General features: G+C 53.2%; 1 protein-coding gene across 3 annotated transcripts in view; it reads left to right on the forward strand.

The window, feature by feature from the left end:
* GFUS (GDP-L-fucose synthase) overlaps nucleotides 1-12,291 on the forward strand; it is a 107,646-nt gene extending 95,355 nt beyond the window's left edge. For all 3 annotated transcript variants that reach the window (XM_074986541.1, XM_074986542.1, XM_074986540.1), the window contains 9 exons: nucleotides 68-182; nucleotides 3,167-3,295; nucleotides 5,567-5,640; nucleotides 6,033-6,166; nucleotides 8,116-8,180; nucleotides 8,999-9,065; nucleotides 9,400-9,479; nucleotides 10,172-10,271; nucleotides 11,541-12,291. In XM_074986541.1, the coding sequence (XP_074842642.1) occupies nucleotides 68-182; nucleotides 3,167-3,295; nucleotides 5,567-5,640; nucleotides 6,033-6,166; nucleotides 8,116-8,180; nucleotides 8,999-9,065; nucleotides 9,400-9,479; nucleotides 10,172-10,271; nucleotides 11,541-11,596 (820 nt within the window). In that variant the 3' untranslated portion in view covers nucleotides 11,597-12,291. The remainder of the gene's footprint in view (nucleotides 1-67; nucleotides 183-3,166; nucleotides 3,296-5,566; nucleotides 5,641-6,032; nucleotides 6,167-8,115; nucleotides 8,181-8,998; nucleotides 9,066-9,399; nucleotides 9,480-10,171; nucleotides 10,272-11,540) is intronic.
* Nucleotides 12,292-13,746: the final 1,455 nt, after the last annotated feature.

Below are 13,746 nucleotides of genomic sequence, written 5' to 3' on the forward strand. Positions count from 1 at the left end.
GAGCAGGATCTGGCATGGCTCGAATGTGCCCCTGAGGGCTCCCTTTGTTGTTTCCTCTCCCCTGTAGGAACGCTGCAGAGACCAGAGCCTTGTATGAGAAACACAGACCCACCCATGTGATCCACTTGGCAGCCTTGGTGGGAGGCCTCTTCAAAAACATCAAATACAACCTGGATTTCTGGGTAAGGGGCCGGGTGGTAACGGCAAAGGCGTAACAGCCGGTCGGTGCACTGTGTAGGGTTGTCCACCATTGCTCTTGCTCCAGGGACTTGGGAATGCTTTACAGACATTCGTGAATTAACCCCTGCTGTGCTCTCCCTGCCTCCACAGTCTAAATTAGACTTAGAGCCCTTGTAATTATAGGGAAACTGAGGCACCGAGCCATAGCTTCCCTGGGTCACATGAGTGCACAGCAGGGCCGGTAGTAGAACCCAGTACATTTGGGTTTGTTGAATGGGTGGATATAGTCATTAACCCCTTGGGTGCTATGCCTTCTGGCACTGCAGGTGGGACTCCTCTCACTGAGTTACCAAGATGTGGTTACACTATATGGGCCTCATGAGTGCTGCTGAATGGGGACTGCTTTGCCCTCAGCGCTCGCCCTGCATCAAAAGTTTTTTACCCCAGGGCCTTGTCTGGAATTCTTCCCTCTCCAGACTCTCAGATGTGAAGGGGTACAGCTTATTAGCAGCTGGTGGTGGACCACCAGCCCCTCCTCTCTGAAGCAGCCCCCACCCCCCCAGTCCCCAATCCCAACCCCGTTTGGTATGATTTATCAAAGCTGGGCCACATGTTCAGGGGCCAGCAATCACCTTATTGGTAAGATCGGGAAGGGACTACAAGTTCCAGCGTGCAGTGCTCCTCCTTGAGCTGTTTCTGCTCAGTTCCAGGTGGAACAATGCATTCTGGGATGTGTAGTCTTCCTGGGCTGAATTAGCCTATTAAAGAGGAACAGAGAAGTGGGTCTGTCCCACGACAGCTCACCTGATAAACTATTTTGCTAGTCTTTAACGTGCCACTTGACTGCTTTTTGTTTTGATCCTATTAAAGAGGTGGGTGGCTGGAATCTATTCCTTCCCAGTGCAGTCCTTCAGTGCCTGGCAAACTGCTGATCCAGCCTAGGCAATGTGTGGCCCTCCTGGTTTGCTGTTCTGTGTATGCATCTCCTTATCTGGTCTCCCTTTGCCTGCCTGTGGATCAGCAATGGGGGGAAAGACCCACTGGTCTGTTCCCCTGCTGCCAGCCCACTGCAATCCCTGGCTGTGCCAGGGGAGGCAGTGGCAAGTGACTCTATTGAAGGGCTGTACAGATCTGAATGAGAAGGGGGCTGGAAAGCTCCGTGGCACCAACAGAAGCAGCTGAGCTCCCTGAGTGTGGGGCAGTGAAAACCCTCCGGCATGAGTGGTGGGGTGGGGAGTGGGGCCCTTGCGGGGATGTCTCTGTCCCGAGGTGATACGGCTGTGAGAGCGGTAGCATGTCAGGTACATTCCAGATCTGAGCAGCTAGTGATCCCACCGCTGACTCCATAGACAAGCTTGGGGTCTTCCCCAAGGACTATCCCTTCTTCCCTTGGCCATTCAATTCTGGTGCCAGCTGTGAGGTTAGTCTGAGAGCTCCCTGGCCACCTGTTCCCCATCCTGAGCTGGCGACAGGCAGTCAGGGCAGGTTCACGACATACTGGAAGACCCATGTGATGGGTCAGGTCACAGAGATCCCTGTGGGATGATCACCTGAGGCGAAGGCACAGAGTTGGGGGTTACAGCCCCCAGCAGAGCAACACAGACCCTGAGAGCAGCTCATCTGTGGCAAAGCTCCGTCACAGGCACTTGACGGAACACCAGGTGCACTGCCCCATTGGGGCCGGAACCCCAGATAAACCCGTCTTACTCTGCATAGAAGTTTTATACAAAACAGGTTCATAAATGGCTTGTTCCATTTGTCACTGAAAGGGAGAGATGCACAGCTGCTGCATCCCTGCCCTCCCCCCCACCAATGGATTTTTTTCCACTGGGTTTAATAATAAAAGTTTTATTTTATTAAATAAAAATAGGGATTTAAATGGTTGCTGGTGATAAGACGGATCAGTGTAAGTTACTTAGCTCAATACAACAAAACTTGCCAGTGAAGCTTAATACCCTAAGGGCTTGTCTACACTAGCTCCCTACGTGGAAGGGAGCGTGGGAAGTAGGGTGTTGGGATTTTATTAATAAAGTGCTGCGATGCATATGCGGCACTTCATTGAGCAAATTCCACCCCCCCCCCCCCACGGCAACTTCGAAGTGCTGGCTTGCGTCTAGCCGCGGCTCACCCGCCGGGACGTGGAAGTGCTGGGGCAGCTTTGACGTCCCTTTTACTCCTCAAAATTTTGAGGAGTAAAAGGGACTTTGTAGTACCCTGCATATGCACCTCAGCACTTCATTAATAAACCCCCAACACCCTACTTACCATGCTCCCCTTGAAGTAGGGAGCTAGTGTAGACAAGCCCTAAGAAACTTGTCACATGCAATTTCTTAACCTAACAGTAGTTTTAATTCTTTTCTCCCACACTAGGCAGCCATCAAATAAGGGGCCAATCGTTCCCCTTGTTTTGTCTTAGCTGTTTCATAGGGGGATCTGGGATCTGGCCATTTCCCCCCGTCCCCTCCCAGTTCTTTAGTTCCCTGCCTAGAAATACATTTTGCCCAAGATGGGAATCCTTTCTGTTCAGTTTCAGCCCTATTACGCCCACATGGAAAAATACCATGTTCAAAATGGGTTGCAGCTTCTGGTGACCTGGCCACATGCTTTGGCAGGGCTGGTCATCGTCCAAACTTACAGGAGAAGCAAGATAGTTCTGATTACTGGCCATAAAGTTCCTTGAGACCTTCTTATGGCCTCCACTGGCACTTCTAGCTACGTAAACAGGTTTACACTTCCTATTTCTAACGCAAGAATGATACAGGTGAGCAAATAGAATATATCCATTCAGGGGATTACAAGTTCTCCAGTGTTGAGTTACGCGTCACATTTTGCATGGAGCATATTGGAGTTAGGTGCTTGGATATTCAAAAACACATTTCCATAAAAGAAAATACGGGGGCGCAATGTCCCACCTGGGGTGGGTCATGCGGCAATGGAGCCCAATAGAACATGACTGCTAACTCCCCGGTGTGCGTCTTTTCCCCAGCGGAAAAACATCCACATCAACGACAACGTCCTTCACTGCGCCTATGAATTTGGAGTGCAGAAAGTCGTCTCCTGCCTTTCCACCTGCATCTTCCCGGACAAGACCACCTATCCCATCAACGAGACCATGGTGAGGGATGGCCTTTGGGCTGGGCACTGCCTTACCATGCCCATCAGCTTCCCTTTGCTCCATGGGTTAAGCTCAGTAATGCTGGTTAGGTTGCAGTGCACCTTGGGATGGGGAGATCGTTGGAGCAATCCTTCCAGCCTAACGAGCAGCAGCATCAGGGTCTGGTGCAAGTGCTGTCCCCTCCTCCTTTGGCAGAAATAGGCGGGTGGCCCTGCAGCACGGGCTCAAGAGATATAAGGGGACCTTCAGGGCACGTGGCTTGTCTGTGATGCAAGCTGAGGCCAGGGCTGGCAGCTGGTGACATTTCCCACTTACAATTAAGGAGTTCCGGGGGGCTGCTGTGCCACTCCAAACTCAGGGGGTGTCTACACTGTGCAGCTCCTCTGGGCTCTTATCTGGGGTTCAGCCTTAACGTTGGCCCTTCCTCCTCTCTGTCCACATACAGAAAGTTCTGACTGGACCTGGGGCCCCAGTTATAGGAAGGATGTGGACACACTGGAGAGGGTCCAACGGGGGGCGACTAAAATAATTAGGGGTCTGGAGCATACGACCTAAGAAGAAAGGTTGAGGGAACTGGGTCTGTTTAGTCTGCAGAAGAGAAGACTGAGGTGGGACTTGATAACAGCCTTCAACTTACTGAAGGGAGGCTGCAAAGAGGCTGGAGAGAGGCTGTTCACAGTGGTCACGGATGGCAGAACACGGAACAATGGTCTCAAGTTACAGTTGGGAAGGTCCAGGTTGAACATTAGGAAAAACTTTTTCCCTAGGAGGGTGGTGAAGCACTGGAATGTTCTACCCAGGGAAGCAGTGGAGCCTCCATCCCTGGAGGTGTTTAAGTCTCGCCTTGACAAAGCCCTGGCAGGGCTGATCTGATGGGTTTGGCCCTGCTTAGAGCAGGGGGCTGGACTCGGTGGCTTTTTTAGGTCTCTTCCAGCTCTATTGTTATTGCTCACTGACCCGGCGGCAGGTAGAACATAGGTTAGCACTTGGGATCTGGGTTGGGACAACCTACTCTGCAGTGAGGATGCAGACTAAATGATGTGAGTGCTGATAGTCCTCCAGTGCCTTCCCACAATCCCCTCCTGACAGACAGGTAGGTTACTTGCAATTGATCTGATTGCTGGGGAAAACTCCTAGAGCGTCTCTGCACAAAGAATCATGGGATATGCTCTTCCTCCTCCCATCACACACTGGTGAGGGCAGAGACTTGAGGACATGGGGAGAGCTTTGCCATGGGACACTCACGCTTGAGCTACACTAACGTGGCTGTTGAGCACCCGGTTTAACTGCAGTGTAGACATAAGAACAGCTGTACTGGGTCAGACCAGAGGTCCATCAAGCCCAGTGTCCTGTCTTCTGACAGTGGCCAGTGCCAGGTGCCCCAGAGGGAATGAACAGAACAGGAAATCATCAAGTGATCAATTCCCTGTTGCTCATTTTCATCCTCTGGCAAACAGAGGATAGGGACACCCTCCATGCCCGTGCTGGCTGATAGCCATTGATGGACTTATCCTCCATGAATTTATCTAGTTCTTTTTAAACTCTGCTATAGTCTTGGCCTTCACAATGTCCTCTGGCAAGGAGTTCCACAGATTAACTGTGCGTTGTGGGGAAACACATTTCCTAAATCTGCTGCCTATTAATTTCATTTGGTGACCCCCTAGTTCTTGTGTTGTGAGAAGGAGTAAATAAAAATTCCTTATTTACTTTCTCCACACCAGTCATGATTTTATATACTTCTATCATATCCCCTCTTAATCGTCTTCTTTCCAAGCTAAAAAGTCCCAGTCTTACTGATCTCTCCTCATGTGGCAGACGTTCTATACCCTTAATTTTTTGTTGCCCTTTTCTGAACCTGTTCCAAATCCAATATATCTTTTTTGAGACGGGGCGGCCACATGTGCACACGGTATTTCAGATGTGGATGTACCACGCATTTATTTAGAGGTAATATGGCATTTTCTGTCTTATTACCTATTCCTTTCTTAATGATTCCCAACATTTTGTTAGCTTTTTTGACTGCTGCTGTACACTGAGTGGATGTTTTCAGAGAACTATCCACAGTGACTCCAAGATCTCTTTCTTGAGTGGTACCAGCTAAGTCAGACCCCATCATTTTATATGTATAGTTGGGATTATATTTTCCACATAGCTTCAGTTTATTCTCCCTACCCCTTCTTTCCCTGGGGGTCAGGCAGCAGGGGTTGAAACTGTATTTTCTTCAGGCATAAGGCACTTTTCCCAACTATGCAGTCTACTGTGTTTCCCCAGATTCACAACGGGCCCCCGCACGACTCCAACTTCGGGTACTCGTACGCCAAGAGAATGATCGATGTTCAGAACAGGTATCGTCCATCGCCTCCCTCCCCTGCCCCGAGCTGTAGGGCTCAGAGAGGGACCAACCAAGTCTGAACATCTTTGCTCAGACCTGTGATCCCCGCATGCAGGACTGTGTAAGCATTATCACGGTCTCGCCTGAATTGTTCAGAGATGTCCCTTTTGGGTAATTCCTTCCTCCTGTGCTCTCAGGCCTCTGCTGGCACAAGAAACCAGAGTCTGGTGGTGGAGGGAAGGGCTGGCCAGCCCCACTTCATTTCCCTAAGCCGTGCCAGAAGAGCAGGGTTAGACCCTGTTACACAGAAGGGGGCCAGTGACTCATGTCCTTGTAGTCCTCACCTGCACAGAACATGCCACTGAGCTAGTTAACAACTCTGGCATTCTCTGTCTCTTCTCCCAGGGGCTATTTCAAACAGCATGGCTGCCGATTCACTGCCGTGATCCCTACCAATGTCTTCGGACCACATGATAACTTCAACATCGAGGACGGGCATGTCCTTCCGGGACTGATCCACAAGGTGTACCAGGCAAAGAGTAAGTGGGGACCCTTCGCTCACATCTCAGCTTGAAAGTCCAATCATCGGGTTTTTGTTGCCTGAGCAGCATCGGCAGCAAAGTCAACTTCTGTTGGGGGGAGAGAAAAGTTGTGACTTTTTTTTCTCCTGATGAAATTGTGGCATTCTTTTTATCCTATCCCTAGCTGTCTGAAAGTGATGCTGTGGGCCAATAAATGTGCTGTTTCACCCCAGAGCTTGCTGCATGTCTGCATTAGAGTGAATGGATCCTTTGGTGTCCTTTACCTTTCTCAAATGTGGATTAACTGGCTAATGTTGTGAAGTGCTTTAGGATGCAGAACTGAAAGGAGCCACTGTAAATTATTTAGTTTGCAAAATCTTTTTAAAAACAACAAGAAGTCCTGTGGCATCTTATAGACTAACAGATAATTTGGAGCATAAGCTTTCGTGGGCAAAGACCCTATCTTTCTGACCTTCACCTGGCTGTTGGGATCTTGTGGAATTTTTTCTTTTGTATAGCTAAATCTCCTTGCTTCTAAAGAGGCATGAATGGCTCCTGACAGCCACAGATGGAAGACTGCTAACAGAGTTTTCTGCTGTTGTTTATTTCTGGGGGCAATCTGCATCAGAAATAAAAATTCTGTGCACAATATTTTCACACCCTGCAAAAGTCCATGTGTTTTATTTGTCAGAATAACTCAATGTAGTCCCACCAGTTTCAATTATTTTTGGTCAAGTATTTCAGAATATCTCTCTGTAAGTATGTTGCTAACGATACAAACAACAGGAAAGAGCCAGGGAATGTTTTTGGACAAATAGGTGTATTAATACAGAGTGCTGAGTAATAATCCATTTAAACTTTGACACAGAACCATACTTCCCACACATCTCTGAAGCTGTGGAAAGGCGTGTGGGAGTCAGGGCTAACAGAAGAGCTGTCAGAGAGGGAAGTAATTGCTGGGAAGGAGACTGGATGTGAACTTGGAGGATTGTTGGATAGGGGTGAGAACAGTATGGACCAGAGCTTTTTGCGTGGGGGTGGCGGGTTCCCTCATGCAGACCCTGGCTGACCCCTAATTTGTCAGGCACATCTCTCCTCTGTCCTCATATGTCTCAGCATCCCTGGGTATCCTTGTACCCCCGTCCACGTATCCCTCCACTCCCACTCAGACACTCATTCCCGTATGGCCCTGCGCTCCGTCTCCTGTCTTCATGTGGCCCTGCACCTGCCGCCCCTACGGCCCCTCTCCCACAAATCCTTCTGAGCGCCGAACGGATCCCCTCCCGTCCTCTGGCACCCACGTCGCCTGTCTCCCCATATCCCCAGTCTTCTGACCTGGCCTGACAGGCACAGTGAGGAAGGCTGTGCAGGCTCTTTCTCTTCCAGAACTGGCCAACTGCTCTGCCACCCTGGCTCCCTCTGGTGGGCAAAAGGTGGCGGCTGCAGCAGTTTGCCCACCAACTTTTTTCTGTGCAAAAAATTAAGCATGTGCCCTTCCCGTTAAGTATGTGCACACGCAGTGGCGGAGAATTCCCCCAGGAGTACTAGTTATGGGATGGTAAGTTCCTGAGAGCCGCGACAGGTGGATTCCTCCCTTCTCACTTGGCTCTAGGCCGGGCATTCACCTCCCTGCAGAAGTGAAACTAGCAAGTGATTTCTGCGCAGTGTGGACGAAGAAGTACGTGCTCGAATCTCAGCCAGTGAGGAGACAGAGAAGGGCCATTCCAACTCCAGAGCTGCTCACAGCCCCTTGCTGGAGGATGGCATGCTGGGCCCTGTAGTCTCTGGGGCTGCACCTTCATTTTAGAGAAGGGGGCTATGATGGAAAGCTGCCCCAGGCCAGTCTTGGGTCTCCATTGCACAAGGGTATTTGGATGAGTGTGGACGGCACCAGCAGCCTGCGGGTGGACGGGGCTGTGTTATGGGTGGAACATCCACTAATGGCCCTTCCTGTCCTTGTTCCACAGAAAATGGCACAGCCCTCACCGTCTGGGGCACGGGAAAGCCAAGGAGACAATTCATCTACTCCCTGGTAGGCACATCCTTCGGAGTCCTGCCCATTCGGACCAGGCTTTGGGTTTCCTGGGCCCAGCGCAGACATCCTGCCCCCGGGGCTGGGGGAGCTTGTCTCTGGGAGGCTGGCAGGGCTGTGACGGAGGGTGCTGGCTGCTGGTGGGCTGGGGCCCCCCCTTTCCACCGCTGGGAGCAGGTGCGTCTGGTGGGCTGAGGTAGGAGTATTCTGGAGGGCGGGGGCTGGCAGGGGAGGCTCTGAAGCCATGCATCTGCCGAGGCTAAATGTGCTGTTAGCTTCCCACCCTCAGGGGCAGCCTGTTGCTTTTATACAGTGCACGTACCATGCGCCTAGCCGCTCAGATGAGCAGGTTCCCCTGGCCAATAATGCGCCAAGTCCCAGTGCCACGTCCAGGCCTGTGCCTGAGCAGAGGGAGGGGCTCTCTGCTAGCTCCTGCCTTGGCAGCCTGAAGGTACCGTCCCCCGAGAGCAGGGCCTGGATGGAGGCTGCCCTTCGAGGGGCGTGATGGTTCTGTCCGGGAGCATGGCTGTTCCATGACTGCGGTTCTTCCTGCCCAGCCAGGACTGGGGGGAGATGGTCTCATTAAAGGCCATTTGTGGCCAGGCTTGGAGGGATGGCTGCAGAGAGAGGAGCTGGCAGCTGGGATGCGAGAGGTTGGACGTTGCCCTGCCGCATTGGAGGCAGTAGGGGTAGCACATCGGCTGCAGCAGGCTCAGCCCCGTACGACACCCTGGCCTTTGCCAAAGAGGGGTTTGTCTGTGCCCAGAGCAGGACCGGCAGGAGGCAGAGAGGTGTGAGCTGCTCCCTTGTGCCCACAGGACCTGGCGCGGCTCTTCATCTGGGTCCTGCGGGAGTACGACGAGGTGGAGCCTGTCATCCTCTCCGGTAAGACCACACCCCCACCAGTTCTTCTCTCCAACCGTGCCACAGCTCTGGCAGATGCCCTCAGCTCAGCACCGGACAGGAGGGAAGGTCCCTCTCCCCGGCTCCTCCTTCCCATGCTGTCCCAGCTGCTTCTGTGGCAGGGTCAGTGCAGGGTGGCCTCTCCTCAGCACCCCCAGCCGAGCTGGAATCTGTAATGGTGACAGGTTCTGAGCCCCCCATCCCTGCTTCTTGAAGGGATGCAAGTGCCAGCAAAGTGGGGCGGGTGTGAGGGGCTTCCGTGAGCGTTGCGACGGGCAGGCAAGCAGGCCCAGCCTCACCCAGGCACTCTCTTCAGTTGGGGAAGAGGACGAGGTCTCGATCAGAGAAGCCGCAGAGAGCATCGTGGAAGCTATGGACTTCAGGGGAGAGCTGATTGTATCTTTTTGCAAATGACAGCTCCGCAGCCCGGCCCCCTGAGCTGTGCCCAGCTCTCAAGGTGTGTGCCCGGCACCCGCTCCAGGGCCCCCTGGGAGGCGGAGACCTGCCACAGCCAAACATGTAAGAGTCAGTTCCCAGCTGATCCAGGGCAAGATTGTTCCCTGGGGCTTGGTCTGGTCCAGAAATGACTTGAGTGATGGGCTCTCACTGCTTCCTGGGGGTCGTTCTCTGACTTGCTCCATAGATGTTCGGTCCATTCTTGGAAGTTCAGGCCCTTGAGGTCCGTGTGAGCTGACCCTGTGGTCTCCTGGGAGACCATGTCTTCCATTCCTGGTGCACTGAGATGGTGAATGGAGTCACTGCTTGAACTGGGCATTCCAGATGGTGCTTGGGGCCCCTTGATTGTTACCTGCTTGCCCTCTTGCCTGCAAACAATGAACATGAGGGATCTCCCTCCTGGGGGATTGCTCTCCTCTGGCCCCCGGCACCTGACTGCTCAGGTCTGCTGGCAGGGCCGGGACAGCTGTACGCCTTTCAAGAGCGGACATGTAAAGTACTTTTGCTTCCAAACTCTGGTTCTGCTCTCGACCTGTTACCAGTAGGGGTCACCCCAGCGTAACGTTCTGTTCACACTCAGCTGAATTCCAGCTGATTTTCCTTTACTGCTGCACCCCTCCATCTGCGTCCAGTTTGACGTGACAAAATCCGATGGCCAGTTCAAGAAAACAGCCAGCAACGGCAAGCTGAGGCAGTATCTGCCCGATTTCCAGTTCACGCCATTCAAACAAGGTGAGGTGCAAAGGCTGCGCTGCTCTGAAGTCCCTCCAGCTCGGGCATCATCTCCCCTCTGCTTTCCAAAGCAGGGGGATTGGGTTTAGGGAGGCTTTCTCCCTGCTGCAGGTGCTGGGGCATTAGTGGGGTACATGTGTAACTGCCCACAGGCAGGCTCAAACCGGGGACCGCTGGAGCTTAGGCACCAGCCTCTGTGGTTTGAGCCGAAAGGCAGCTGACTCATTCTCTCCCTCTGCAAGTGCTCAAATGCAGCCAGACTTGGGTTCATTTTGGCCCTACCTGGCTGGGGTTGATTAGCTGGCCGGGGCTTCCCAGGGTTGACCTGGTGTCTGCAGCCAGACAAGCTCATTGCTGCCCTACCTAGCAGGGGTTGACCTGGTGGCCAGAGCTTCCCGGGGTTAATGTGGTGTCTGGGGCCGGACTTGGAAGAATCTTTCCCTGCCCCGGGCTGGAGTTGACCTGCTGACTAGAGTTCTCTGGGGTTTACCTGGTGTCCATGGCTGGACTTAGGTTCATTGTGTCCTGGTTGGGGCTTCCTGCAGTTGACCTAGGTGTGTGAGTTACACATGCACCAAGCAATAAACTGCAACAAGCGTCTAGCGCAGGGGTGAGGAAATTTTTTATGTGGGGCCCCACTTTTCATGCCTGCAGTTTCCAGCCTCTCCACCCCTCAACCTGTCTAATAGAATCCCGACCGATGGGCATTTCCATTATGTTTGTGTGAACAGGAAAACACCTTTCGGGATGTGTAAGAAAACAAGTCTGTACATGTCAAATCTTTATTGATCTGTCTATAAATGTGACTACACAGACATCAAAACAGTAACCGCTTTCTGCTTGTTTAATGAGATGGACGAGCCTGAGACCCAGCAGCTGATTGCGCTGTGCTTCCCCATATGAAACTTCACACCCCTTGGGCGGGGGCTTACCCCCATTTTACACACCCCTGGTCTCTGGGGAGGCTGTGGGAAGCCCATGGGAGCTGAGGCACTGGATCTGATTGTAGGGGGCAGGCTGGTGTGGTGATGAAAGCACCCGCCTGGAATTTGTGGATTCTCTTTCCAGCTTTGAGCCACTGAGTGATGTCAGGTGGGTCCCTTCATCTGCCTGGCCATTTCCCCTAGCCTGGTGCCTGATCCGTCTGTTCCCTCCTAGCTCAGGAAGGAGTAGCCAGTGGCACAGCCCCACTCTGGAGGGAACCAGCTGCTTATGGCTGGGATGCTTCAGGCTGTGTGGGATCTAACTGCTTTCTCCCTTCCCCACCAGCTGTGAAAGAAACGTGTGACTGGTTCAACGCACACTACGACGTCGCCCGGAAGTGACTGGGGCTCCAAAGCCCTTGTGCTTATCAGCTAGTGATGGCCAAAGGTTCGGGGGAGATGCTGGGTTTTCCTCCTCTGGAGCAGAGGAGAGGCTGCACGAAATGGTGGTGGGGAGATACAGCCTGGCCAAAGAGGGTGGGGAACAGCAATCCTAAACAGCCCAGTCACTGCTGAGCTCAGCAGCTGCAAGTGAGAGGTGGGAGGCGTATGGGCATTCACCGTCGAGGGACCTGTCTTTCTCGGCCACGCAGGACTCACTCTGCAAGTCATCTCAGCCAGCCAGGGGAGTGCCACTTGGGGGTGCACTGCATCAGTCTCTTCTAAAAGGTTCCAAAATGCAAAGAACGCCACAGCCCCGTAGTTACCCACAGCCTCACGAGCAGAGCGAGGGCGCTGAGCAAAGGAAATCTTGCCTTGGGGGCCCTCCCTTTGGCTTCCCCCAAAAGCCATGGCCCTGGGAGCGGCTGGGACCTGTAGGCCGAGGTAGGTGGAAGCTTCCCTGCTGCGTCTGCATCACCTGCTGGATGTTTTATAAAACAGACAGCCCCATCTCCCTCCAGACTTCTTGCTGCCCTCACTGGATCCCTTTAGCCTGCTGATGGCACCTCACGTTAACCTGTAATTGGTCAGGCTGCCTGTCAATCAAGTGTAAAGCAGTCCATGATTAGGTTCAGAATAAATTGAAGCTGATTTGGTTCCGTGGGTTCATGCTCTCCTGAACACAAGCTGCAGAGGAGGAAACCTGAACCCCAGCCCGGCCAGCCCCATGAGGGTCACCATCCCACACCCCTCCCCTTATTGCCAGTGGCTGGTGCTGGGTAGCAGCGGTGGATTAGAACAGCAGCGTGAGCTGGGGAAGCAGCAGGTCTCACCCCAGAACTCTCCTGCAGGGTTTAGTGGGCAGGAGGGGTCATTTTTGCCAGCCAAAGCATCTGCCTGGCCCTAGCCTCATGACTGCCAGTGTTGTTGATGGAGGGAGATGCCCCAGGCTCCCTTGGTGGCCCCTCGGAAGCAGCATGGCACAGTCCCAAGAGGTTCTGGTGCTTTTGTCTGTCTTTGCAGCAGGGGCATTGAGCTCCCCCTGCTCTCCAGCTGGGGAGGACAGCGTGCAGCTCAGCAGCTTCATTTGGCCCTGTTGCTAAACATCTTCTGTCAAGGTGCTTCTAATGCCTCACCTGGAAGCCACTGCAGCCAGGCAGCTTTCCAGAGCCTGCTGGGAGCATCTGCCCTGAGCAAATGCTGGCTTAAGGGGCCCTGGGCCCCTTTCAGCAAAGGAGCAGGTTGTGATCTTAAACCACAAAGCTGTCACTCTCCAGCCACTGTTACAGCTGCATGGGCAGGCCAAGGGGCCTGTGCTCTAGAAGCTGGTGCTAGCGGGCTTACGGGGGGGAGAAGGGCAGGGTGGTGACTGTCCCCCTCTGGTGACAACAAGCATTGGCTGGGGAGTAGACAGGCACTAAGTCCAGGCACCACTCAGTTTAGGGTTAGACAAACTCCTTGGTTCTCCCATGGCTCAGAGTACAGTGCTCACTCCATCAAAGCACAGTGGACAAGGCTGGGATGTGGCAGGGCGCAGCCTCAGACCCAGGGCTGCCCTCTCCCCATCTCTGGGCTGCCAGTTTGCATTCACCCCCTTGCTGGCCCAAGGCACACACAAAGGCCACACAGAGGGGAAAGTCTTTCCAGCCCTGCCTTTTTGGTCAGTCTTTTCCAGGAGGTCTGATCACAGCTGCTCAGCAGCTGCCTCCTGGCCTTGTCCATTTAAACTCATCTCATGTGTTGGGTTCCAGCTGTCAGAGCCATGCAGGGAAGGGACCAGAGAGGTGAGGCTGTCACCCCTGCCCCTGCTTATGTTCTTCCCTCACCCTCTCCTTTTGCCTTCAGTCTAGAGTGTCTTAGTCAGCCACCTTCCCTCACAGCACCGCTGGCATGCTGAGCTCTGCAGGAGGCAGCTCCCAGGAATGCCAGAAACAGCAAATAGTGGTACAAGTTTGCAAGGTCTTGGGATCACTACTGGAGCCTTTCCAGCATCAAGGCTGCAAAGAGCAGTTAGCTCCAGCAAGAGAAGCTGCATTTGACCAGTGCAGCTTTCCTCAGGTGTGGCGTGGGCTCAGGTTGGCTTCGAGGTAGTGAAAATGGATTAACAGCAG

The sequence above is a fragment of the Carettochelys insculpta genome, chromosome 2 (assembly GCF_033958435.1).
Source record: "Carettochelys insculpta isolate YL-2023 chromosome 2, ASM3395843v1, whole genome shotgun sequence".
Taxonomy (NCBI): Eukaryota; Metazoa; Chordata; order Testudines; family Carettochelyidae; genus Carettochelys; species Carettochelys insculpta.